Source organism: Anolis carolinensis, chromosome 1 (genome assembly GCF_035594765.1).
Source record: "Anolis carolinensis isolate JA03-04 chromosome 1, rAnoCar3.1.pri, whole genome shotgun sequence".
NCBI lineage: Eukaryota > Metazoa > Chordata > Lepidosauria > Squamata > Dactyloidae > Anolis > Anolis carolinensis.
Genome location: NC_085841.1, coordinates 33,577,974 through 33,605,548, shown reverse-complemented (window position 1 = coordinate 33,605,548; position 27,575 = coordinate 33,577,974). Strand labels below are relative to the sequence as shown.

General features: G+C 38.5%; 1 protein-coding gene across 1 annotated transcript in view; it reads left to right on the top strand.

Annotated features, from left to right (window-relative positions):
* The window catches only part of ush2a (usherin), a 617,513-nt gene that overhangs the window by 87,688 nt on the left and 502,250 nt on the right, over positions 1-27,575 (top strand). The window contains exons 11-15 of the mRNA XM_003216022.4: positions 5,504-5,699; positions 8,680-8,810; positions 14,014-14,209; positions 20,228-20,869; positions 22,956-23,139. Of these exons, the coding sequence (XP_003216070.2) occupies positions 5,504-5,699; positions 8,680-8,810; positions 14,014-14,209; positions 20,228-20,869; positions 22,956-23,139 (1,349 nt within the window). The remainder of the gene's footprint in view (positions 1-5,503; positions 5,700-8,679; positions 8,811-14,013; positions 14,210-20,227; positions 20,870-22,955; positions 23,140-27,575) is intronic.

The following is a 27,575-nucleotide window of genomic DNA, read 5'->3' as shown; positions in this document are numbered from 1 at the left end:
TTGGGCTGTAGGTTCTTCCCTAGTCTCCAACAGACCCCAACCTCTGAGGATGCCTTCCATAGATGTGGGTGAAACATCAGGAGAGAATGCCTCTGGAACATAGCCATACATCCTGAAAAACCTACAGCAATCCAGTAACTCCGGCCATGAAAGCCTTTGACAACACTGTTGTCGCACCCCTAGGCTGCATGGGCACCTTGAAGACAACTCTGGAGCCCAGAATATAAGCAATCAAGCTGTTTATTGGAGATTATAAGTAAGCATAAGCAAATAAAGTTCAAAGTCAATAGAGTGTAAAAACATAAAGCAAAATACTTATCCATCCTTAAACAAAAGTTCAAGAAAGTCACTCAAAGTTATGATTCAAACAGGAACTGGACTTAGTCCCACAAGAAATATCAGGAGTAGTCCACACAGAGTTTACTTTCCAAGCAGGAAACAACAGGAAGCCATGAGAAGCAAGAACCAAACTCAAAGTAATCCAAGAGAACTGTAATCCACTTGGCAAGGAATCAGGAAGGCTCAACTGGAATCAAGGTACAGCAAGGCAGGAGATAATTGTAATCCACAAGGCAGAATCTTGGCTTAAAAGTCACGGATGCAAGAATACAGAGACAGAGATCTTTCTCACTTGAATTGCAAAGTTGACACCTCTGCGGTGCAGAGAAAGCAAGAAGTTTTTAAGGAGATTTCAAGGCTATTGTTCCTAGGGAGAGTTAGGGAGAGCTATCCTTCTCATGGGAAAGCAGCTCTTTAGTGCCTCAAATAAACAAGAGTTCTTTCTCCCACCCTGGACATTCCATAGATATATAAACCCCACTTGACTAGTTTCCAACAGACCTCACAACGTCTGAGGATGCTGACCATAGATGTGGGTGGAACGTCAGGAGAAAATGCCTCTGGCCATACAGTCCTGAAAACTCACAGCAACCAGTGATACAGCTGTTGCTGCAAGCCTAGCTCAGAGGAGGGCTTCTTACAAGGCACTTTGAAAGCAGGAAAAAAGACACACACATTAGATCTGGGAAGATGGAGCATGCCGAATCCAAGGAATAAATGTAGGGAAAATTGCCAGGTAAAGGCTATCCGGAAGTGAGAGGTCTTTCTGTCTCTTCCTGGGAAGCCCGCTCCGGCCGAGGGATTCCCCTGCTTCCTTCCTTCCTTTAGCATGGCTGGGTGCTTGCCGAGGATGATTCTGCATCTGAATGCATGTGCTGACTGCAGAGGCATGAGACACACAAGCATACTTCCCTCCCTCCCTGTCTGGGGCACCTCAATGGCGCCCCTAGGGGACTTGGCACCACATGCAATTGCTTATTTCGCTTATAGCTTCAGCCACCCCCGGGTGCAGAATTAATGCAGTTTGACACCACTTTAACTGATACAGCTCAATGCTATGGAATTCTAGACTTTGCCGTTTGGTGGAACACAAGCACTCTGGCTGAGAAGGTTAGAGGGCTTATAAAAGTACAACAGTTACAATTCCATAGCATTGAGCCATGGCAGTAAATGTGACATCAAACTGCATTAAATCAACAATATAGATGCAACCCCATTCTTTATACCACTCTCTATTATAGCTGAAGAAAGGAGTTTATATCCACAAAAACTCATGCTAAAACAAAACTAGTTATTATTTTTTTAAAAAATACTACCACATTTTCCCCATTCCATCCCCCCTTCCCTTTTTCCATTCTGGCAGAGGAAGTTCGTATGTATAACATTGTGTACACCTCTCAAAATCTTCATTTCTTTCTATTGGCCAAAATGCATTGATTCTATGAAGAAAAATCTCCCAAGTTTATCCAGGCTCAAGGACCTAAGCTTTGTCTTGTCCAACCTGTCTTGAAGTTTCAGCTGGAACATGGAATTAAGAAATGGTTCCAGAATAGCAAAGCTCAATGAATAATTTGTAGGAGACAATTTATTTGAATAATTTAGCCTTCCTTTCTGAATAATGGAAGTGATCATTACAAGGCATTTTATTCTTTCTTCTTTCCTGACTTGAACAAAACACCAAAAGTTAGTGAATGTGACCTTTAGTATAACTGCAGAGACTTGTAATAAATAAACATTTTAAGTCTTAATATTTGCAGTTGTGTAAATTGGAAATGAATGGTTTACTACTTAATAATTCTATTTCACTCTAATTAAACACTAAGAAAACCACACACACATATACACACACACACACAATCAATCGGAGATCTATTAGTAGAAAAATATTTTACTGAAGGACACTCATGTAAACTTGAATCTAACTACAAATTCATTTGTTCAGCAATATTGCAAATAATGGTATTTAAAACAGATTTGCAGTATTTATACTTTCCAAAGATAATTTGTTTCAGTGCCTTGCTTCAGCATTCATCTTGCTTTAACTTTTCCACATGTTGGGAAAATAGTAGACAGTTAAATATAAGAAAACTCAAAAAAAAAATCATTTACCAGTGGTAAGCACTGAAAGTACTCCCGGCCCTCAAAAATGTTTCCTGAAGGTTGATTTACAACTTGTTTCCCCTTAAAAACAGCTAAACAAATATTACTGGGAAAACCCATTGGATTTATTTCATAAATGCCCTGACTGACTTACCAGGTAGGGATGTTGCGGTGGCTGGCAGCCGGCCAGCCAATCAGGGGCTTGTTCCAGCCTGTACCTTAATCGGTTGTGTGTGAGCCCTGCTTCGTTCCACTGGCGCAGAAAAAGCGAGGACAGACCAGCACTGGGGGACAGTAATCTCTCAGCTGTCCTCTCCCTCCTACCCTGAAATTGTATTGTATGCAGTTATTGTTCTATCGCTTAGCATATTCTCTCGTCATAACTTTTGGTCATGTGGCATGGGGCCTGGATCTGATTTGTGTACCATCTCCCTTGGTGGTGGAGGAGTGTGGCAGTACTGGTGTCTCAGGCTGGAAATGGTCGGCTCACTGCCAGGGATTCCTAATGTTGTGAAGCAGCATCGGTCAGCATCGGGCTGTCCGAATCCTGATCCAGGACCTATTCATGGCTGCCAACCCTGTTTTCATTGTAACCAATAAACAAGTTGTGACCTTTGGTTATTTCAAACCATTGTATTTCTCTTTTCTTATGGATTCCTGGTGTGGGGAGGTTGGTCATCACTGCCCATGCAAATGAAATCCTTTTTTACACATCCTGAGATTCTGATACTCTTCAACATCAGATAATTGTTCTATGACAGTTCTTCTCATTTCAGTTGAAGATTTCTCCAGTTTCTTCAGAATTACAAGCGAGTCGACCTCTTGTTGGAAATTCACAGTAATGCTCTCCTTAGCTGGTCATTGACTTTTTGGTAAATGGCCTTCCCTAGGCAGATTCATGGTTGAGCCATTTACTTTCCATTTTGTAATAATGGATTTAATAATACAGGAGAATATTGATCATTTATGATTTTCTCTTAATAATCAAATCCAGATGGGTGCTTCTGAACTATTTTATTCCAAGCCGATATCCTTTGGTGTTCATTTAAAAATTATTTCTAACAAAGTCTGAGGCCTTTCAGAAACAGTTTTAAAAATTGACATCATATGGCATTAAACTGCACATAGATTGATTCCATTGAACTATTTATTGCATTTGTGGAGGCAATGAGTTGGACTAGAATCTACGTAAGGTGTGTTACTGTCCATGAAGTGATAGGACACCAACAATTGCCAATGTGTCATTGTTTTCTTAAATGTTGTGATGTGTTAAAAATATTACTTGTGCTCACAAAAATGAGCATTTTATGTACATTGAGTAGTAACAATTCCAATTAGATCCATTTCATTTCTAGGTTGTAGCACAACAAAGTTTGGAAAACTCAATGGGACTAGATTGAATACTTCTGTAAGGCACTGGATATATGTTCTTAAGACAATAATCGTTCACTTGATGCTTTACCATTTACCAAATATAAATCTGGTAAAACTGTAAATCATAGAGTTGTGTGTATAAATCCCATACAGAAGCACTGTTCGAGCTCCGCTGATTGTAAGAACATTTGTACATTCCTTTTAATGATTATGCAGATGACAACAGTTGGGTTGCTGTGAGTTTTTGGGCTGCATTGCCATGTTCCAGAAGCATTATCTCATGATGTTTCAGCTGCATATGTGGATGGCATTTTCAGAGATGCTGTTGACAACAGAACCTCTGAAGATGCCAGCCACAGATGCAGGCAAAACATCAGGGGATAATGCAACTGGAACAAGACTATACAGTCTGAAAAACTCACAGAAACATAGTGATTCTGGCTATGAAAGTCTTCAACAACACATGATGACAGTTGTCTAAAGAAGGCATGAAGATATATAATTCTGGGGGGGGGGGGACTAGGCTGCACTGTGTGTTTATACAAGCAATGAAAGAAAGTTTTTTTTAAAAAAAAATGGAATTCAATTGATTGGTTAATTTTAATAGACTAATTGAATCCACTGCCTGAATGGAGAATGAACAAGTACCAGGCATCAACCAGTTTATTGTAGTTGGGACTGTGCCAAGTTTCTGGGGCTACACGTTCAATGCCCCTGCCTTCAGAAAATAATTGTTATAGTTTGACCACTGATTTAGATTGGTATTCTGCCCCCATGTTATCTTAACTACTTGGAAGCTGAACTGGCTGTGCTGGGAACAGATTGGAGACTATATAGTTTAATCGAGCAAGAGTTTATTAATTAGCAAGAATTTTAGACTTTCTCCTCGGGTCTCTCTACAAAGTCTTTATGAGGAGAGGTAAAGTCTTTGAGAGACAGACACCATTCTGGCTGAACAGAGGCTCTTGAACCTTTATTTTTTTTCTTATTGTCTCTTTCTTGCATGGTGTTCAACTGTCTCTAAGATGGTCTCAATATTTAACTCTGACTGGACTTGAATACAGCTTCAACTGGACTATTTGTAGATTTTCCAGCCTTCCTCTCTCTTCACCTGTCAGTCACGAAAAGGCTGACTCTTCCAAAAACCAGATGTTCCTTGCCTGAGGCTCTGCCCCTGAGGGGATTCTTAAATGGGCAGGGCGACAGAAGCTTCAAATGCAAAGAGGCTGTCTAGACCAGTAGTTCTCAACCTGGGATCACTAGATGTTTTTGGCCTACAACTTCTAGAAATCCTAGCCAGTTTACCAGCTGTTAGGTTTTCTGGGAGTTGAAGACCAAAAACATCTGGGGCCCCCAGGTTGAGAACCGCTGGTCTAGACAAATCATCCAGAAACTGTACATAAAATAATAATCTCTCTAACTAAAATGGGCTTAACTAGTGGTAAACAGTGATGGGCATGACAATTGGAGTGTGGCAAAGTTTGCTTCAAAAAACACTAAAAGACAACAGTTTCAATGTAAAGTGATATATGATATGCACTAAAATGTTCTGGGATTCTCCTTTGAATAGAAATGTAGTTTAAACCTTATAGAAGATTTACTTAGGGGAATTAACACTATTATGTATAGGTATTTGTACATATGTAGATATCATATATAATAATGCCTTTATAATACTCTTTTATTCTAGTGTGATCGCTGTTGGCCACTGTACAATGGCAAGCCTTTTCATCCAGGAGATCAGGTTCATGCTTATAATTGCAAACCTTGTCAATGTTATGGCCATGCAACAAGCTGTCACTACAATAGGACAATGGATTCTTTCCCTAATGAACACTATAGAGGTGGTGGTGGAGTCTGTGATGACTGTCAACATAACACCACAGGTAAGTAACACAACAGAACAAAATACTTGTCTATTCATTGTGGTTGGCTCTTCTGCTCACTCAGGAGCACCATTACATTTGAGACTGAAGTGTGAGGAAGTTAACATTTCTATGGGCCCCAGTAAATGAAATGGACTTATATTTTTAAAATGTATGTATTATAGAAACAAGTGCAAGGTTCTAGGGGTGACTTTTATATATTTGAAAATTCAGATTTAATAGAATCATATCAGTGGCATATATATGTTTAAGTTCAACATGCACGTGATTGAAGTTTTTTGAGCAGTGAGATGGAATAACAGAGTTGGAAGAGACCTGCCATGCAGGATCACACAATCAAAGCACTCCTGACAGATGGCCATCCAGCCTCTGCTTAAAGCCTCCAGAGAAGGAGACTCCGCCACACTCTGAGGCAGCATTTTCCATTGTTGAATGGCTCTTACTATCAGGATTTTTTTTTCTGAAGTTCAGGTGAAATCTCCTTCCTGTTGGTCCATACCTGATGATGTTATCCCACTTTAACTTTCCCCCATTTTCTTACTGTCTCTGCACGCTGGGAAAACAGAGTCCCAAAGAGGCCATCACATGATGTACAGACACTTTTGTTGGCTGCCTCTGAGAATCTGTCTTGCCAGCATATTTATTTATTTCCAACATTTATATCCCGCCCTTCTCACCCAAAGGGACTCAGGGCGGCGTACACAATTGGCAACAATTCGACGCCTACACATAATTAAAACATAGCAATGAAAATCCAATTAAAACAATTAAAACAATATAAAAATATAAAACATATGATTAAAATCCGTTCATCCAAAATCCTTGTGCTGTAGCCGTAAATCAGTCCGGGTCGTCTTTCTCATTTAATCTTCGAAAGCCTGGGCACATAGCCATGTTTTCAGACCGAAGCATGCTCACGCACCCAGGCACGCACCTCCACCTCCTCTCAGCTTCGGCCTGGGCCCGCTCGCCTTCGGGGCCTGTGGCCACCTCCGGAGCCAGGCCTGCCTCTGGGGCCAGGCCACACCTATGGCAGGCATCCTCAGAGGTTGTGAGGTCTGTTGGAAGCTAGGTAAGTGGGGTTTATATATCTTTGGAAAGTCCAGGGTGGGAGAAAGAGCTCTTGTCTGTTTGAGGCTAGTGCGAATGTTGCAATTGGCCAGTTTGATTAGCATTTAATGGCCTTGCAGATTCAAAGCCTGGCTGCTTCCTCCCTGGGGGCATCCTTGGTTGGGAGGTATTAGCTGGCCCTGATGGTTTCCTGTCTGGATTTCCCCTGTTTTCAGAGTGTTGTTCTTTATTTAGGCTTTTCTTTAATCCCTCCTTATTATCCAACATTTTTACTTATCCAACGCTTTTACTTTTTAGTGATTTTTTTTTTGTGGGGGGCGCCAAAATTCTGTTCGCCTACACTTCAAAATTACTTTGGGCCGGCTCTGGCCATGCATTGGCAGCAGTTCTTCCAGCCATCAATAACTACTGCCAACACATGGATGTATTTATTTTAAAGCCAAACTTAAAATGTTGCTTTTGAGAAGAATGAAAATAATTATACACTGAAGTCATCCCCAATTTGGTCCCACGGCATCACTATATAACTTTTCAACTATGAGTGGCTTCAGCATTTAAATTAGTATTCCAATCTATTTAAAATTTGCCAAGTTGTGCTCTAAAGCTGGGGTTGCAATGGACATTAATATTGAGCTGATCTACACAAGCATTAAAACCTTAATTCAGCCTACCTGTCCCCACAAGTTTTCTCCACTTCCAGTGACTATTGCAGGTTAAATTGGATTAATTCAGCTTTGTCCCACTTTAATAAAAATTGAGAGATGGTCCAGAGTTTGTATAAAACTCCAGAGTATCCTGTGGCTTCAGGTCAGTGTGGATAGCAGGATGATCTCCAATTTGAATCAGTCCACTGTCCACATGTGAAATTACCACCATAATCTTTTCTCTGTGTGCATCAGCACAGAGGAAAAGAGATCGCTCATACTCGTATCAATGCCATTGCCATTCTTAGCCAACCACAGTGTTCTGTGTGAGTTCTGGCTTTGACAAGTTCCCTATGCTGACATCAGCAGAGTCACCCACAGGAGCAGGAAAATGGTGTGAAGATTGTCCCCCAACGTCTTCCTGATCACACTCACACCTCTGCTTATGTCAGAGAGAGTGTTGATTCTGACATAGAAGGTGAGGTGAGAGTCCAGGGGGACTGATGTAGATCCAAACCTGCTACCATAGCAGGTTTGGGAGGGTGCATGTGGATCAGTCGGGAACATTTCTGGACTGGTCCTGAATTCAGCAGCCAATTTTTGCCCAGGCCATGTCAAAATAGTAGCTCAGAAATGGACAATATGGCAGAGAATCTATGATATGTTTGCCATAGTTTCTCCTGCCTTGGCAACCACAGTTCCTTTTAAGTGGTAGGATTCCTGCAAGGTGTAGCAGAAGCAATGTTTTTTCCTATGCTTTCAAAGATACTCTGCTTTCCTGTGTCACATAACTAATTGTTATATTATTTTATTTTATTTTATTTTATTTTATTATTCCTTACTCTAAAATATAAAACACAAAGTATATCTGCCAAATTTATAACTTCATGGCACATACTAGGGTGATATTTTTGATGCTTACTTTCATGTTCTTGGCTTTACTTTTTAAGGCCAGTATGGAAAGTTTAATGTTTGAGAATAACTTCTTTTTTAAAAGTAGAGAATAGATCTTCAAGCAGAATAGCTTTATATGAGTGTTGTGTTATGTAACAGATGGAAGTTTAATGGAGTAAAACACAGTTTGTAACAGGTTCATTGTTTCATATGCTCTGGATCACTAAATTGGCAGGTAGAGATGAAAGGTGCATTAAAATGGACGTCCTGAAAATTATAGAATTCTCTCAAAGGAATAGTCTTTAATTTTGAATTATACAGCTAATTTTAATGAATTGGAAACTATAATGCATAACCTTTGCTTCATTCAGGAAGAAACTGTGAATTGTGTAAGGATTTCTTCTTTCGACATATCGATGCAGATCTCTCAGCTGTGGATGTCTGCAAACCTTGTGAGTGCAACACAGTAGGCACCATAAACAGTAACCAACTCTGTGATAAGGTAAGTTTGACAAAATTTCATAAAAGTGAAACAAATCTAATTTTTTCCCCAAACTTAGGATGGAGAAAATACATAGACTTTAAAATGTCTACTATGAGTAATTTGTTTCATCTGGATTTCTGATTCATTTTGTCCTGAGGCACAACCAAAACACAACTAGAATGGTAGAGATACACATTTACCAATGCTTTAAAAAAGTAAATCAGATGATGTGGTTCATCCCTAGATATTGAATGGTTCCTTGAAGAAAAAGATTTTAAATGTTTAAGAAGACACAGTTAAGCCAGGAATATTATCAGGGAGGAATGCCAAATGATACTATAAGCAACTTGTATTAAAATTACATTGATAGGTTTTCTCACAAGTCTTATTGATATGATTTGGTCAGGCTTTGTATTATATCCTTTTCCTAAAGGTAAAGGTAAAGGTTTCCCCTGACGTTAAGTCCAGTTGTGACCGACTCTGGGGGTTGGTGCTCATCTCCATTTCTAAGCCGAAGAGCCAGCGTTGTCCATAGACACCTCCAAGGTCATGTGGCCGGCATGACTGCATGGAGCGCCGTTACCAGAGCGGTACCTATTGATCTACTCACATTGGCATGTTTTCGAATTGCTAGGTTGGCAGAAGGTGGAGCTAACAGCGGCAGCTCACACCACTCCTGGGGTTTGAACCTGGGACCTTTCGGTCTGCAAGTTCAGCAGCTTAATGCTTTAACATACTTCGCCACCGAGGCTCCATCCTTTTCCTACTTTTGCTATATCTCTCCTTATGACATGTGAACAGGGGCACCCAAACCAGTCTATTAAAATTACCCAAGTGCCCAGGAAAATAACTAGAATGGATAAGATGATAAAGTTGAACTAGATATCCATAGAAAGAGGATTCCATGACTGCCCCCCATCTCCAAAAAGCTAATTTTCTTATCTGTACCTTCGAAATATTTTTAAGTGAGACATAGAAGGGTCTCAAATATTGGTTTTGAGGTTCAAGTAAGTTCACATTTGAAAAAATGGTCCATAAGATACTGAGGTCTTGAAGTATACAAAGCTTTATAGGTCAAAATCAACGCTTCGAATTGTGCTCAGGAAAAATGCTTGTGCGTAAGACTAGCCAAAATATGTTAAGAATGATGGTTGTCACATTCCTGATTAGGCAGAAGACCATTGCCCAACACAGTAAGGGATTCTTTGTCCAGATAGGCTGAGAGCAGGACGATCCGCTGAAATGGGTAGTAGTCACTCAATGCCATACAGGTCACTTGTACTTTAAGAGAAACTCCTGGATCCAGTGTCACCTCTAAACTATATACCTGTTCACTAAGAATGCAAACTAATTTGCATCTCATCTAGAACTAACTAAATTCCACCCATCCAGACTGAGAAACCACCTATTGAGAAACCAGCCTTCTACCCTGTTCTTTGTTGTTTGCAGAGGTGAGTCTTTCCCTCCTACTTGTGTCCTACCTCTAAACTCTGGATTTCATTGGTAGGAAAGCAAATTGTTTCTCTCATAAACATATTTGAAAAAAAGGTGGGGTTTTTGAGAGAAGTACCAATTATGTTAATATCTGAATTTAATTTGGAAATAAAAAGCATATACTAATTGATTCATTTGTTTCAAAAGTCCATATAGGGGAAGAAAAGGATTCTATGCCTGGGAGCTGCTTCAGTCTAAAACTGATTCACTTATTGTATTCTTCCTAGAGTCTGAAGTTTCTTTATCGGTGCAATGATGAAAAATCCCTCTACCCGTTAACATTTTGTGACTTTTTCTGTCATTTTGTGTTTGTTTTTATGCTCACTGGGGACAGTCTTTTATTGGTAGCTTTGATCCTTCAAGAGGCTGTGTGAGCAAAGCAAGATTTGATATCTTTTGCCATTGAAGAGCTTGTTGCCACCTTGGGGTTAGGCTTGTAAAAAGCAAAGTGAAATCCTACAGCAATGTAATTATTTATATAGTAATGGTAGCACAAAGTACAGGATCTGATTTTGTGTTTCTCATAGCAACTCTTTCCTGGCCAAACCCATAAACTGTAAAACTTGTTAAAATTCCTGGAAAAATTCAAAGATCACAAAATGAAATAAGAAACACCCCCCCCCCCCCCGGGTGTTTAAATGCCATTTTAAGAGTTCTTCTTTTCAATGGCAGTTAATCTGCACTACATTATTTCACTTTGAGCTGAGTTTTTGTTTTTGTTTTTTGAATAGTTGGAAAGGTGGCAATGTATAAGGTTGAGAAATGAGTCCAAAACCAAGTTCATATAAAAAGAAAATAAGGAAAAATGGGTTGGACTGTACAGCTCAATAAGGCATCAATAGACTGTTGCAATAGGAGCAAGGTAGAGCGAAATGATTAAGAGGCATTAAAAAATAGATTAATAAGGCTGGGGAGAATGGGTTGAAATGAATTACATGAAATAGAAAGGCATTATTGAAGGAAGTGTTTCCAAGGCTGACCCAAGAAAGATGGAATCATAAGGAATAAGGCCCCGGCTCATGAAAATTAATTGTCACGTCACAAGGATAATTTTCAAGGAAATGTGTTAAAAATGGGCCAGAATACACTTTCTCTGCATAATTTACCATTCCTAGCAGTTCATCAATGCTTTTCTATATAGAACCAGTTATATGTCATTTAGGCTAAACGAAGATACAGAATTCTGGAAAAGAACAATAATGTGAGATTTATCCTCTAGATTTTTTAAAAAAGAAAATATAAAATGTGTGGTTCAAGGAAAGTGTGTCTTTTGCCATTATAGAGCCATTTGATATTTCTGTCTTTTGTTTCAGAATACTCTTGCTGAAAAGGTAATGTTAAGTAACATTACCACAGTACAGACATACTGTGCAGTTCTATTCATTTTTACTCCAAAGTAAATCCATCTTAACCTTGGTATATGATTGCACACATACATTAGATGTAGTTAAGTCCAGATCATGCCCACAGTTTTAAAACTGACTAAAATAAAAGTTTGCATGTCTTTTCCCTTCCTTTCCTGTGTTATAGTACCGCCATTTCAAACAATGAATGTTATGTTTGTGTTTGAGTGTATAAGTGGTATTTTCTCTCTTACTAACTTAGAATAGACATAGAGTAGTACAGAGTAGTACAGAATGCTTCATTTTCTCCTATTCTGCAAAGTTTTGGCACAGGTCCTCTTGCTCTATCTCTATCTATCTATCTATCTATCTATCATCTATCTATCTATCTATCTATCATCTATCGACTATTTATCATCTATCTTTCATCTATACGGTAGAAAGTAACACAGAAGTATAGCTCATGGCTCTCTCCTTCTCTCTCTTGTGCATGCACACACAGGCACACACAGGTTCATACATACATATATGACAACACTATTAAGGCATAGTATTTAAAATCCAAGCAAATTGTCCTTCCTTGTTAAAATGGAGAGAAATGAATGAAAGAATGACTTTAGCTTCTCCACTCTTCAACTTGAAACCACTCAACATGCAGACCTTACAGCCTACATCACAATACACTTCACTGAGGGAATGCCGAAAAAAAAAAAAACTAGAATAAACAAGAGATGCATATCTGTCATTTGTGACTATTTTCTCAGGTTTTTAAAAATAGGATGGAAGTAACTTTTTGCAGATGTTTGAAGGAATTGACAACATAAAGTGCAGAATAAGAAAAAATGTCACTGGGACATTTTAACACCTCCATTCTCCCTGTAACTATAGCTTGAAATATAAGAATTTCCAAGAACATTTGCCCCATCAATTTTCTCCTATTACTTGAAAGAAGAATACTCATTGATATTCTGTACTTGTATGTAATTTTTATTTCAGTGCTCTCCATTGGAAAATAGCATCAACCCTCAACATCCTCCTGGGTAAGAGGTGTAGGACTCCCCACAAAAGAGAAAAAAAATGTGAATTAAGAACCCACTTTTTTCTTCACCTGAGGGAACCCCTTTCTCAGAATTTCTAGGTTCTCCATCTTGATTTTTTTGTTCAGCCTTTGACAGAAGTTGACAAAAGAGTTGTGGGGTGGACTTAGAGATATCTAAAGAAAACATTGTCATCAAATCTATGAATTATTAAATCCCCCGAAGTCAAACCAATAAATGTGGAGGGACGACCCTACTGAGTTCACCTCTTCTCTCCTTAGTACCAATCATCTGCTGAGGTGGCAGAGTTCTATTGTATAGTGAGATAACTCTCTCCAAATATTTCCTTCCTTAATGAAACCAACTCTTTTAAGAGTTCATAACACAGATGTCAGGAGTTCCACTTTGCTGAGTAAAATCCCCTGAACCTTGCCCTCTCTACTTAGATCAGGCTTCTGATGGCATGCTGAACAGCTGTGGTGCTGGATTGGATGATGTTTCAGAAGGACTCACCTGATGCTTTCATACAACAAAATTGTGTGGCATCTGTGCCATGGGAGAATTTCAATAGTGTAACGATAATGGGAGTGGTTTGAGGAATGGCTTGGGGAGTTTAGTATGTTTAGCTTTGAGAAAAGAAGGCTGTGAGGGGACATGATAGCTATGTCTGAGTTGGAAAGGATGTCACATTGAGGAGGGGACAAGTTTGTTATACTGGAGATTAGGACATGGAGCAACGGATTCAAATTACAGGAAAAAACTTCCACCTAAACATTCGGATGAACCTTTTGATGGTAAGAGCTGTTCAGCAGTGGAATATGCTGGTTCAGAGTGTAGTAGAGTCTCCTCCTCTGGAGCTTTTAAAGATGGCCATCGTCAGGATGCTTTGATTCTATGTTCCTGCAAGGCAGAATGAGGTTGGGATAGATGGCCCTAGTGATGTCTTTCAACTCTCTGATTCTATGATTCTATGTGTAGTAGTGGGTCACATAGAAAACCATAGGAAATCATGTCTCATGCATTCTGCAGACTGACCATATATGTCCTAGCTCATTAATGTTTACCCCCAGTCCTGACTTCCCTTTCCTCATTAAGCAATACTAATGGATTTGCATCCCCATCATTTCTGCAGTTTCCCCTTACTGTGAGTTAACTACTTGAGCAAAAACCACTAGCAAGGTGTATTCTCAAGAGAACTGTTTTGTCCCTGTTTCCACTTAAAGGTTTTCTAACCTGTCAACCCACCCATGTTGCTAATGAGTCTCTATCAGGGCGCCGGGATGAGGCGGGTGGGGAAGATATGTTCATCGTTCCTCAGCTTTTTTTTTTCTTTTTGTACCTTTCTAGATTGGAGGCCAGTGTAATTGTAAGAGACATGTGTCTGGCAAACAGTGCAATCAGTGCCAAAAAGGATTCTACAATCTACAGCAGTCAGCCCCTGATGGCTGCAGCCCATGTAACTGCAATACCTCTGGGACAGTCGATGGAGATATTACCTGTCACCAAAATTCAGGCCAGTGCAAATGCAAGGAAAATGTTATTGGTAGGTGCAAGACAGGACTTTAAGCCAGATTTTATTTCTTTCCTCTAGAAATAAAATGCTAGATGGAAGATGTCCCCCCCCAGAAAGGAGTGAACCTGTCTTTCTTTTTAATGAGGAATTGTGTACACCTGATTTAGCAGTATATCATTATTCACTTAATAATTCTGTTAATCCGTTTTTTATTTTTCTGCAGTCATAGATATAGCATCACCTTCCACTTCATATATTCTATCATCATAATAAAAGATAGAAATAGAATAATTTGCTTACTGCTGCCACAAATGTTTCTTTCAGGAAAATGGCACTCTTTCATGATGTTATAAACTTAATGAGTTCTAAGCAAACAGTTGATATGTCAGTTTTCTTAGCAGACCGAAATAAATGGATTTTTTCCTTCTCAAAAATATTCTCTGCTACAAGGTCTTCTGTGATAAATCTTTTCCATTTTTTTTCTATTATAATTCTTTGAACTGCTCCTGTGAAATGCAAAATGTCAACATAATTCTACAGATCTTATACATTGCTAGGGTTAGTTATCAAGGGCCACATAATTTTAATTTTGTAATTCAGTGCCAAGTTGATTATAACAAACTACTACCTTCAGTGTTATTTATCATTTTTTTAAACAAGACGTGCTTTTTTGTTTGCTTTTCCCACTGGTATTTTCCAGAAATTAGATTTGATTATAGCAATTTATTACTTCCAACACATCTGGGGGGAGCCACATCGATGTAAGAACAAAATTTATCAAGCACCCAAAATATACAGTGCATATAATGCCCTTTGAAATATTGATGTATGGCAATATTATGCGAGGAAAATGCCTTGATGAAAGGAATTCTGAGTGAAAACTGTATATGCCTCAAATATGTTATTTAAGTACGATAAATAAATGTTCTTCAGTTGTCAAGATTTTATTGAAGAACAATGCATGGCATATATTGATACTAAATAAGTTAAACTGTCCCAAATTGTTTTCCATGTGTATGGAAAGTCCTAGATTAGGAGTGTTGTAAACAGAAATCCTATGGAGAAACACCATTTGATTTTTATACATTTCATTTCTTTTCATATAACTGGACCAGATCATATTATTTAACAAAATGAAGTGAGAACATTTATCATGGACTAAACTATAGAATGTTTCAGGCAGAGTTGACAAGTTGAACACACAATCTAAACACAAACAAGCAACCCCCCCCAGTGTAGCTCCTTCTGCATAGGCAGAATATTAATGTAATAACTGCCCCCCCCCCCCACAACACACACATGTTGTCTTTTGTAACTCTAAGGGAAAGCCTTGTTTGCATCCTTCCCAGAAAAATGACACTTTTGCTGGGGGCAGAGACAGACGGGCTTACAAATGTATTCTCTTCTGGAATTGGTATCTTTCTTTGCTACATTCTGGGCCAACTATCTTACCCTAAAATCCAGTTCAGGCTGCATCTGATTGATTTGAGCATTGATAGAAATACTTGGCCCCATTCACCCAACTGGCAATTTAAAGAAAAGTCAGCAGGAAAGTTTTTGCATGGCAGGCCTTCTGGCAATTGGAAATGGATAAAGACAGTGTCATTAAGTGTCAATTCAGTTGCATTGATTGTGAAGTGTCAAAACTAGGAGATGAAATGATGTCTGGCATGGGAATGACCTGGAAGCGTCTTAGGCTTTCATTGCTGCTTCACTAATTATATTAAGCATAACCTTGTTCATGTACATTACTGACTTATTTGGCATACAAGATATTTTGTATCTGATATTTTGTTGGATAGCAAAAACAAACAAACAAAGTCTAAATTTCAAAAGTGTTGAGTTAAAGTGAACAAACCAAAGATTTTCATAGAGACAAATGTCAGACAATAAGCATTCCCATAACATAAGCAAGTAGAAACACAAATACATTATTATGAATTACATTTCATAATTCTGCTGAAGTTTAATGTTATCCCATCCCATTAAACTGCAAATGTCATAGCAACCTTGCGGAAAAAAAAGAATGCAATTCCCATTACATATTTCCACTGGTGGAGGAGCTTTTGATTTTAGTTTACAGCAACTGAAGTAAGTTGAAGACAAAGGATGGAAGTGTCAGAAAGGAAGAGAAATGGGATCACTCTCAAAACATCTGAAAAACTGAGATTACAGATTAATTGGAATTACCCCTGCTAAATTGGGATAGTTGCAGCGTATGGGGCTAGGATAGGTATAACATACTATGATAGAGAAGTCTGGCCAATATAAATAAAACTGGCATATATTTTACCAAATTAAGCCACATAAGAGCAGAACTTTAGTGGAAACCAGCCTAAAAACTAGTGGAGGCAAGGAGAATTTAATGCTAAGATCATCAATATACTGAAAGCATGCTACTTAAAGACCTGGGGAATGTAAAAAAGACGTTCTTTAAAAAGATGTAAATTTTATATGCTATCATCTGTTTTAATGATTCTTATTTTTGGTATAAATGTGAATTTGTTTTGGAATTTGGGTGGGATGGGTATTCACTTATGTTTGTTGTATGGCAGTGAATGTTTGCTGATTTTTGTTGTCCCTTTGGGGAGATAGGATGGTATATAAAGTTTTATTATTATCATTATTCTTTTGGCACTGAAAAGGCCACAATGAAAGTCGCAGGTAAGCTTCTTTGAGGAGAGAATCCCATAATTGTGCTTCTACCTCCAGGAATTTGTCCGGATGCTTTCTCCATCTTTTCTTACAAGCCCCCTTTCTACTAACCATGTACGAAAAACAAGAATGCTAGTCTTCACCATCAAAATAAACACCCACAGTATATCAAAATGTTATACATGCAGGATCTGCATCTATTTTAAATACATGCTGACTTACAAAACAACTGGTGGTACAAGTAACCTTAGAGTCCATTGTCATTGAGACTGTTTAAACAAGCTTGATAACAGAAAATGTAACTAAGTGCTGCAATGTTATGAAGCGTGAGCTGTTAAGAGTTAGCACAACTGTTAAATCTTACTAATGATCCTATCACCAGTAAAATACATTAGCACCAATAATTTTATTAAAGTAGGTCATTCATCTGGAATAAAAAAAGAGAGAGGAATGTGAATTAAATGCCAAGCGTGCTAACTCCCCTGTACTTGTTAAGATTGAATGTGATGCCCTGTAGGCCTTTCTCGGTATCGTTAGGAATAGATTACCTGTATGGCATATTCAAATAAGCACTGCGCATATTTTTAAAATTGATATGATATGAATCCATGTAGACCAATTTTAATAGTTCAAAATGAGTCATAATTCTTGTTAACAATACAGTTATTTTTAAAATTTGCGGCAATAGTGGTCCTTTTTTATTTTCCTTATTGAAATTAAATGATATGCCTTAGGTGAGCCATTCATCACTGCTAAAGGAACTTGCCTTCTGTTGGAGTTCTCTAGCTTTTATCCATATATAATGCATTTTCTACTGTTTGGGGTTTGTTCTTTCAACATAGCAGGTTTTATACTTGTGTGCTTATGTAAGTTTTTGTTTTTTTAAAATGTGGGGTCTCTGTATTGTTTTATAGCGTAGTTAAAAGGATGGCAGGATTGTAAGAATTTTACTGTATAAAACATGTATTTGTTACTTAAAAGTAACATATAAATCATGCCTACATTCCACAAAAACAGAGTACACAGAAAACTATTTTGATTTCAAGAGTAGAATCATTTTATTTTGGAACATTTAAACAAAACATTTTGAATATTTAGGAAGATGTGTTAATACACATTGATATGTTTAATATTAGAAAAAATGTAGAAGATTAGTTTCTAGCAGTCTAGTTTTCACTATCCAGAATACATCCATGTAATTGTTTGTCACAAGGAAAGATCCTATAAAATGTATGGTACTTACATAAGTGTCAACATGTCAAAATTCCATTGATTCAATGGATTTATTCTAGTGCAGAATAGAATTCTTCTATTGCAACACTGGAGAAATACATAATGCATTCCCTTACCAGTGTTAGATATACAATTTGCTCTCCTACCAGTGAAATCATGAGACAACAAAACAATGTGGGTTAACTATGGGAAACTTTATTAAATGTTACCATTCAATCTCTGTGTGATCTACCAACAAAATTTAAGGGCATGAACATAAACTCAAACTTGCCCTTGATCTTGAACTTGGATTTGAACTTACACTTGCATTTGTTATGTAATATAATTGAGGCAGTGGGGGAGGGAATGCATAAACATTGTAGGGGGAGGGAATTCCTACCCCTCCCCTGAAAGCAACCCTTTTAAGTACACTGTAAAGGAGACGGGTGGGTGGGTCGGCATCTTTGTAAAAAATGCCCTGGGGGGGGGGGGGGAAGCACTCCCTGGCTCGCCCTGCCCACAACAAGTCCCGGCTGGGACTATTTGTCTCTCCCTTCACTGGAAGGAAGCAAAGCTACTGACTGAGTTCAAAGCCAGCTTGTGTCGGATTGAGCGCCCAACCATTAAAAATAGCCCAGCCTGTTGTTGACCTAAGCAACCCGAAATATAGTTGCATATATCAAGTAGGAAATTTAGGTACCACTTATGCGGAGAGGCTAATTTAACTAATTTACAACACCATAAAAATCGTCCAGCTGCATGCAGAAAGGAATGAGGAAGTAATCTATCAAAGACTTGGTGCTGAAATCAAGCATACCCTCATGAAGCCGGAAGCTGGAAAATGTTAAATTGTCTCTGTATTTTCGTCTCTGTCTCTTTCTGTATGTCATATGGCATTGAATGTTTGCCACATTGTGATCCACCCTGTCACATTGTGATCCACCCTGAGTCCCCGTCGAGGTGATAAGGGAAGAATATAAATACTGTAAATAAATAAATAAATAAAGCGCTTCCCCACTCCCATGCTGGGGGTGGGAAAGCAAATTGCTTTCCTACCAGTGAAATCATGAACATTACCAATGTAAGATATACAATCACCTCCCATAGCTACAGATTTTATATCCATGGTTTCAACCATCCATAGCTTGAAAGTATTCTCCTCTTCCTCCAACAAAATCCAAAAAGCAAACTTCAAGTTTGCCATTTTAAATAAGGTATACAATTTTACTGTTCATTCATATATAATGGACTTGAGCATCTATGAATTTTGGCATCCATAGGGCATCTTGGAACCAAACACCAGCGGATACCAATGGTCCACTGTATATATAACAATGCAGTGTATCAGAGAACCATCTGATCCACTTTTAATTACTTTTTTCTTAAGTATATTTTACAGCTCTTTAATTAAAAAAAATTAAAATACAGGCGGAGTGTCCCTTATTCAAAATGCTTGAGATCAGAAGTGTTTGGATTTCAGATCTATTTATTTATCTATCTATTCAGATTTTGGAATACCTGTGTTGCTTGTATGTATGTGTGTATGTGTATAAATGTATGTGTGTGTGTATATGTGTGTGTGTGTACACACACACACACACACACAGATATTCTGAAAATGGGAGCTATGTCTAAACATAACATTCATTTATGTTTCATATACATGTTATATACATAGCCTGAAGGTAATATTATACAATCTTGGAAATGATTTTGTACCAAAACAAAATTTGTGTATACTGAACCATCAGAAAGCAAAGTTGTCACCAATGAGGATAATTTACCCATGAGGATAATTTTGGAGTATTCTGAATTTTGGATTTCCAGATGCTCAACCTGTATTTCAAGCTAAACAGAAAAATAGACATGCATTTGTTATGCCATTGAAAAATGGTCAACAGTTCACCGTCAGTAACTCCAATTTTGTTTGGGTTTATGGCATCATGTGTCATGGCTTGGTGACTATACTAAAGTAGTTTTGGAGGATATATTTGTGATGTGTTTCTTAGGGAAGGATGAGAAGAAAGTTGTGTGCATTTTTTTCCAACTAGGGTTGGTCTACAGGTCATATGGTTTCCTTCTTTCCAATTCAAAGATCCCCTACAGTAAAGCATAGGTTCTGGTTTTGACAGAAGTTATTCCTCTCTGCAGCATTTTTAATAATATCATTTTTCTGTTCAGGTCTCAAATGCGAACACTGTAACTTTGGATATAAACATCTCCTAAATATGAAGAAAGATGGTTGTGTCCATTGCCAGTGTAATATCCATGGTTCTGTGAACGGTTTCTGTAACCCTTCTACTGGTCAGTGCACTTGCAAGAAAGATGTTGGAGGACTTTACTGTGACACTTGCACTGATGGTTTTTATGGGCTGGATCCTTTTGGCTGTAAAACTTGTGACTGTCATATTGGTGGATCCATTGCTGGTACAGCATGCAATCCTAAAACAGGGCAGTGTGTCTGCAAGCCAAACTTTGGGGAAAGGCAGTGCATCGATTGTTTGGATGGACACTACAGAGTACAGCTAAATGATTCCTTAGCCTGTGTGCCATGTAACTGTGACAAGACTGGCACTGTAAATGGCTCTGTGCTGTGTGACAAATCGACTGGACAATGCCATTGCAAAGCTAGTGTCATTGGCCTTCAGTGCAGTCAATGTATGCCTCATATGTACAATCTCACAGCTCAAAATCTTCTTGGTTGTGACATTTGCAACTGTGATCCTCTGGGGACATTGCCAGGAACTTTTTGTGACCAAATCAATGGAAAGTGTGTTTGCCTGCCTCGCCGTCAGGGAAGGAGGTGTCACCAGTGTAAACCAGGTAAGAAACTAGACTTGCTAAAGATTTTAGTCTTAGGATGTATTTCCATTTTATTAGCTTTTGACAGAATGTTCCTAAGGATGTGTCTATAAGGGATTTTTATTGGGAGAGATTAGACAACAGGGGCCTAATGGGTCAAGGGAATGGATCAAGTTGGTTAAACATGTTGTCCAAGTTTCTCCAAGTGCTACTGTTTTGTTAATTAAACTACATATTGAGAAGCACTTAAATTGCTTTAATCATAAATGCAGATTCCCAAAGTTTAGGCCTTGGTGCTGCCTCAGATCATGCTCGGGTTTCTTTTTCTGGAGGGTTTTAACCAGAGGTCATCTGTTGGGTGTGCTTTGATTCTGGCAGAGGGTTGGACTGGATGACCCTTGTGGTCTCTTCCAACTTTGTGATTAAAGGAATTATAAGTTTTTGAGAGTAAGAGTTTGCATAGGAAACTGGGTTCAAATCTGGGAATAAAACATCTGTTGTTTCTAATCTAGTAATCTTAATCTATACATTGTAGAAATGCAGCACTTTAATTGCCAGGCTCAGTGCTATGGAATCATGGGAGTAGTAGTTTTACAAGGTCTTTAGCTTTATCAGAGTGCTTGTGCCTCCCTAAGCCACAATGTCCAGAATTCCACAGCACTGAGCTATAGCAGTTCAATTGGTGCCAAACTGCATTCATTCTTCAGTGTAGATGTATCCCATGTCAGTGACCATATATCCATCGGGATTCATTTCTGAATAGACATGCCTAGATTCTGTTCTATAAATTTTATAGCTTTTTGTCATGGTCTTGGGGTGGTGCAATATACAGATTGATTGATTGATTGATTGAATAGAATGCCTATGCAATCAACATTCTCTACATAGGATTATGCCTTGAATGTAATAAAATAGGCACATACATTGAACAGAATGTTAGTGCTCTACTCTGTTGCAAGAATGTGGAGAGATGTTATAAAACTAGCTGTGTTAGGGTTTTTTTTAAAAGATTAAATTATTTTGATGCATGTGCTAATAAATATGGCACGTCTGTTTCCTCCTCTTCTTCCATCCCACTTTTACTTGACCCAATGACCCACAGTAACAGGCATTTAATCAGAGAGCAGCTTGGGATAGGCAGAGTAATGATATCAGACTTCCAGGGCCAGGCAGCCACCTTTGTCCTTGGAAAAGAATGGCAAGGATTTACATTGCTCAATTCTTTTTTTAAAAAGTGTTTAATTGGTAGCATCAGGCAAAAAAGAGAAGATTGTCTTCACCCGCCTGGGAAGACAAAATCTTGATGAATGTTCTTGAACTATGAGAGAAGAATGAATTTCTGATATGCAAAATGACCTAATGTCTTTATTACTATATTGTTTTTATTGTAGAAATGTGAGCTTGCTTCTATTACAAGGCTAGCACAAGCATGCTTGTGCAGAAAGATTTTCCCATCACCTCATCCCCATGGAACTTCTCCTAACAGATGAGCAATAGAGGATCAAAAACCTGAGTCATGTAGGAGGAAGTCTGGATCGAGAATGGAAAGGAATTGCTGAAAAATAGACAGGGATTGTGTGAACTAAGGAGAACAGGGTGACATCCAGGGCTGCTAGGAGAAATAAGAGATAAGGTTTTTGTATATTTTATATATATTGTAGCCTGAAGGTAATATTGTTTGCTGAAATTCTCTCCACTGCATAATCATTAATGGCACAGGATCCCTCTTTCTTATTTTACCTAGCATCCCTAGTGACGTCTTGTTGGAAGTAAAAGTAATGCAATTTCTGTATATTCTTTGCATTGGCACTCAAATGTCAAAACACATTTAAGGACAAATAAGCTTTGTTTGCTTGCAAACAAGACTTTTCTCATCTCCAGCATCAAAAGTGTATAAGAAGGGGGGAAAACTGCATGAGAAGGTGCAGCTAGAGAAGCAAGAACATTTTTGCATCCATATTCACACCACTAAATTTATGATCCCCCCCCCCAAAAAAGGCAAATACAGCACATACATATTACTATGCAATACAATATGTCCCCTGTATCCACAGTTTACAGCATATTTATACCTAAATGCATATATTTACATTTATTTTCCTGTTAGGTTTCTATTTTTCCCAGCATAGTGTTGATGGCTGCTCTCCCTGTTTATGCCACCCAACTGGTTCAGCAGATGAGCTCTGTAATAGTCACACTGGCCAGTGTATTTGCCAAGATTATTCCGTAGCTGGGAAAAGATGTGACCACTGTAGGGACTACTATTATGGATTTGATGCAGAAAAGGGGAGGTGAGTGATTAACTGTTTTCAGTTTTTGGAGGGATACTTTTATCCAGAACTGTGTGGGGAATGTAATTTCAACTCAAGGTTTGACTTTTCCTGGACTTTCCAGACACTCTGCAAAGTAGATGTATTTTCTACTCTGTAAGCCTTGTATTCACAGATGTGATGACAATCTTCCCAAAATAGTCTCATTTGGAAAGTGCATATTTGAAGTGAGCATATTTGAAATACACACAAGATACTACTAAAAGGTGCTTTCTTCAGTGGGGAAATGTTTTTAAGCAATATGCATAATTTTTTTAATGCTTACATTGAAAATTCAGACCTGATTTGCTCTCAAGCCAATTTTAAGTGTTACTTAAATGCAACACATTATCAATTTGTAATTTTTCTCACCAGTCCATATGAAGATGATAACTGATCTACCTTACAAGTTTGCTTGTAATGATGTTTGCAATGATACCATTTGAAATATATTACATGGATCTGATATTAATATTTTTTATTCACTGTTATTTGGCTGTGTTGCATTAATGAAAGAAAGAAAAGGTCTAATGGAGGTTTGTTTTAATGGGACATGATGGTAAATGAAAGTGAAAGAAGCCTTTTCTAATTCTATGTGCACTATCGGGGTCTATTATATCCTATGACAAAGAGTAAGAAGTAATAATATACAATGAAATTATAAGCCAAATAAATATTATAGTATTCAACATATGCAAGATAGTGATCTCAATTTCTATGTATGTTTAAGGAAAAAAAACATTTTGTACAGTTATGGCACTGAAAGAGTCTAAATAGAGCCTCTATTTGAAGCGAGATTTGGAGGCACTTAGCAAAGATAAAAGAACTAAATGCAGTTTGCAGGAAAAAACATACCCTTTGCTCCTGATTATAAAAGAAAAAATGACAGTATTGTAGTTTCTAAGAGAGAATGTTTTTATTTATTCCCAAAGGGATATTATTCCATAAAACAAATTTGCAGCTTATTTTGCTGCCTTAGCTTTTATCAGTCTTTTAAAGGGTGTTGAACTCAGGAGATCACACAGTAAGAGTTACTAAAAAAAACCTCTTTAAAAAAAGACAGCTGCAATTGTTAGGTATGTGAACTTATATAGGTAATGTCTATTTCATTTCTGAGATGCATGAACTATGTTTAGAGAGAAGAATGTTTATATTAAAAATCTGCAAGAAAAAGTATACACCTTTGTAAAATATACACAAAATGTTTTAGTCTGTAAGAAACAAATATCAAGTTGCCTGTTGAATTATGGCAACTCCACAAATTTCATAGGGTTTGCTTAGGCAATGAATACTTATAGATGGCTTTTGCATTTCCTTCCTCTGGCATGAAAGCTCTGAAAGCCCTGGTTAGTACTTGGAAGATGGTCTCCCTTCCAAGTACTAACCAGGGCTGATCCTATCTTGTTTTGAAGATCAGACAGCAGCCAATGCCTTTAAGATATTAAACACATACACATATTTTATGTAAATGAAAACAATCTTGCAATGCAATACGAACATTGTTCAGAATGGTCTTAAAGGTAGACAGTTTAAAATTCACATTTTTACATCTCTCTTATTCAAAAAGAAAGCAAGCTGACTGTTTTTAGTTCCCAATTAGTATGTGTAAGCTCTGGACCAACCATAGTCCATTAGATCTCCAAAAATATAGTTCAGATCTTAGTGGGGCCATAAATGGGTGGGTAAATGGGGAGACATAAACATTGCACAGGGTATTATCAGAAGCTCATATTGGAGGAGTAATAAAGAACAACAAGATTGGGAAAGGAGTACGGCAGGGATGTATACTTTCACCTTACCTATTCAATTTGTATGCAGAACACATCATGTGATGTGTGGGGCTTAAGGAATCCAAGGCTGGAGTTAAAATTGCTGGAAGAAACATTAACAACCTTAGATATACAGATGATACTACTTTGATGGCTGAAAGTGAGGAGGAACTAAGGAGCCTTACCAACAAGGTGAAAGAAGAAAGTGAAAAAGTTGGGTTCCAGTTAAACATGAAGAAAACCAAGATTATGGCAACCAGACTGATTGATAACTGGCAAACAGAGGGAGAAAACACGGAGGCAATGACAGACTTTGTATTTCTAGGTGCCAACTTATTTATTTACAACATTTATACCCCACCCTTCTCACCCGAGGGGACAAAGGTTACTGCAGATGCAGACTGCAGACAGGAAATCAGAAGACGTCTACTTCTTAGGAGGAGAGCAATGACCAATCTCGATAAAATACTGAAGAGTAGAGACATCACACTGGCAACGAAGGTCCACATAGTTAAAACAATGGTATTCCTCATAGTAACCTATGGATGCGAGAGCTGGACCACAAGGAAGGCTGAGCAAAGGAAGAGAGACGCCTTTGAACTATGGTGTTGGAGGAAAATTCTGAGAGTGCCTTGGACTGCAAGAAGATCCAACCAGTCCATATGTCAGGACCCAGGCTGCAGAGCACCAATAACCTTACACAGAGGCCAGAATCTATCTAATATCTTTATTATAGAAATATATAAAGTCAATAAAAACAAGTGAAGAATATAGTTCAGAAGCAGACCTTTCAGATGAGGTCAAATATAGTCCAGAAATGTATTGTCCAATATAAGATATTAGAGTTCAAAGTTTTAATCCACTTGACCGAAACACACACTTTGCCAAGCAAAGTGTGGAGAAATGACAGAGTCTTTAAAGTCCAATGTAGCTTGACAACAAGGCTGGAAAATAAACTTGATTCTTGGCTAGATCAAAGACTTGAACGAGGCAAACATGAAGCATGAACAAAGTCCAAGGAAGTCCGTGAAACAAGGCAAGGCTGGAAACTTGATCTAGGAAACAAGGAACTGGGGTTACGAAGTCCACACACGATCTCTCTCCTCAAGCTGAACAATTGACTCCGCAAGGTTCCCCTTGCGGCAAAACCCCTATATAGGGTCTTGTTTTCCCGCCAACAGAACACTTTCCCTGGAGAACAAGAAGCGAAACCCAACTCTGTCCAGATGCATGACTCCTTAGAATTTCCCAAGGGAAGCAGACCTAATCAGCTAGTTGTTTGGCAGCGATTCTGAGACTCCGGCGAGTAGCCTCCCTGACTCCTCTATCTCTATGATAATTGTCCTTTCGGGAAAACGGGGGAGAATTCTGCCCAAGGCTTGTTTGGTTAACTTCCTGAGGACAAACATCCTCCAGGTGGAGAGGCTCCGATTCAAGCTGAACCGGTGGAAAACCCATGTTTTCCTCCTCGTCTGTCACAATAGTACTAGGAACGGGACTACAAGGCCCATGAGACATCACACCATACTCCAAAAAATAATGCCTGACTGCTCATTGGAGGGAAAGATATTAGAGGCAAAGATGAAGTACTTTGGCTACATAATGAGAAGACAGGAAAGCTTGGAGAAGATAATGGTGCTGGGGAAAATGGAAGGTAAAAGGCAGAGGGGCCAACCAAGGCAGGGTAAATGGATGGTATCCTTGAAGTGACTGGCTTGACCTTGAAGGAGCTGGGGGTGGCGAAGGCCGACAGGGAGCCCTGGCGTGGGCTGGTCCATGAGGTCACAAAGAGTCAGAAGCAATTTAACGAATAAACAACAACAAGAAAGAACAATGCTGAATTACTACATAGTGCCCCATAGTTGGGTGTTCTTGATATTTAGGATGAAGCAGCACTCTAAAGTAGGAAAGTCAGAGAAGCAGTGGGAAAAGACTGATAACATGTTTTAGCCAATCTTGCTCAGTTATTTGGATAGTTAAGAATGTTGAGAAATTAAGAATTTGGGAAATCCAGAATTTACTCCACACTGAATCATGAAATTATGAGTTTATTTCTCATATCCAACATATCCTACCTTAGAGACCGCATCTCCCCCTATGAACCTGCACGCTCTCTTCGCTCATCGGGGGAGGCCCTTCTCTCGCTCCCACCACCCTCGCAGTCGCGGTTGGTGGGGACAAGAGAGAGGGCCTTCTCCATCGTGGCCCCCCGACTTTGGAACTCGCTCCCCAAGGAGATCAGGCTGGCCCCCACCCTCCTCTCTTTCCGGAAGAGCCTAAAAACCTGGCTCTTCCAAAAGGCCTTCGATGATTAATTATTGCCCATTTAACAATGGGATACTCTGACATTATTACTATGCACTTTATTAACTACTTAGGCTAAGAAACTACCTCTCCCATGTTGAAATATGCTGCACCTTGGCCCAGATCCGTATTTTAGTCTTTTGTTTTTAATATTTTATGCTGTATGTCGTTTTTTATGATGGTTTTATTGATGTTGATGTTTTATTGTTGAAATATTCGCTTCACTGTTTTATTGTTGTATATGTCGGGCTTTGTCCCATGTAAGCCGCTCCGAGTCCCTCCAGGGAGATGGGGCGGGCTATAAAAATAAAGTTATTATTATTATTATTATTATTATTATTATTA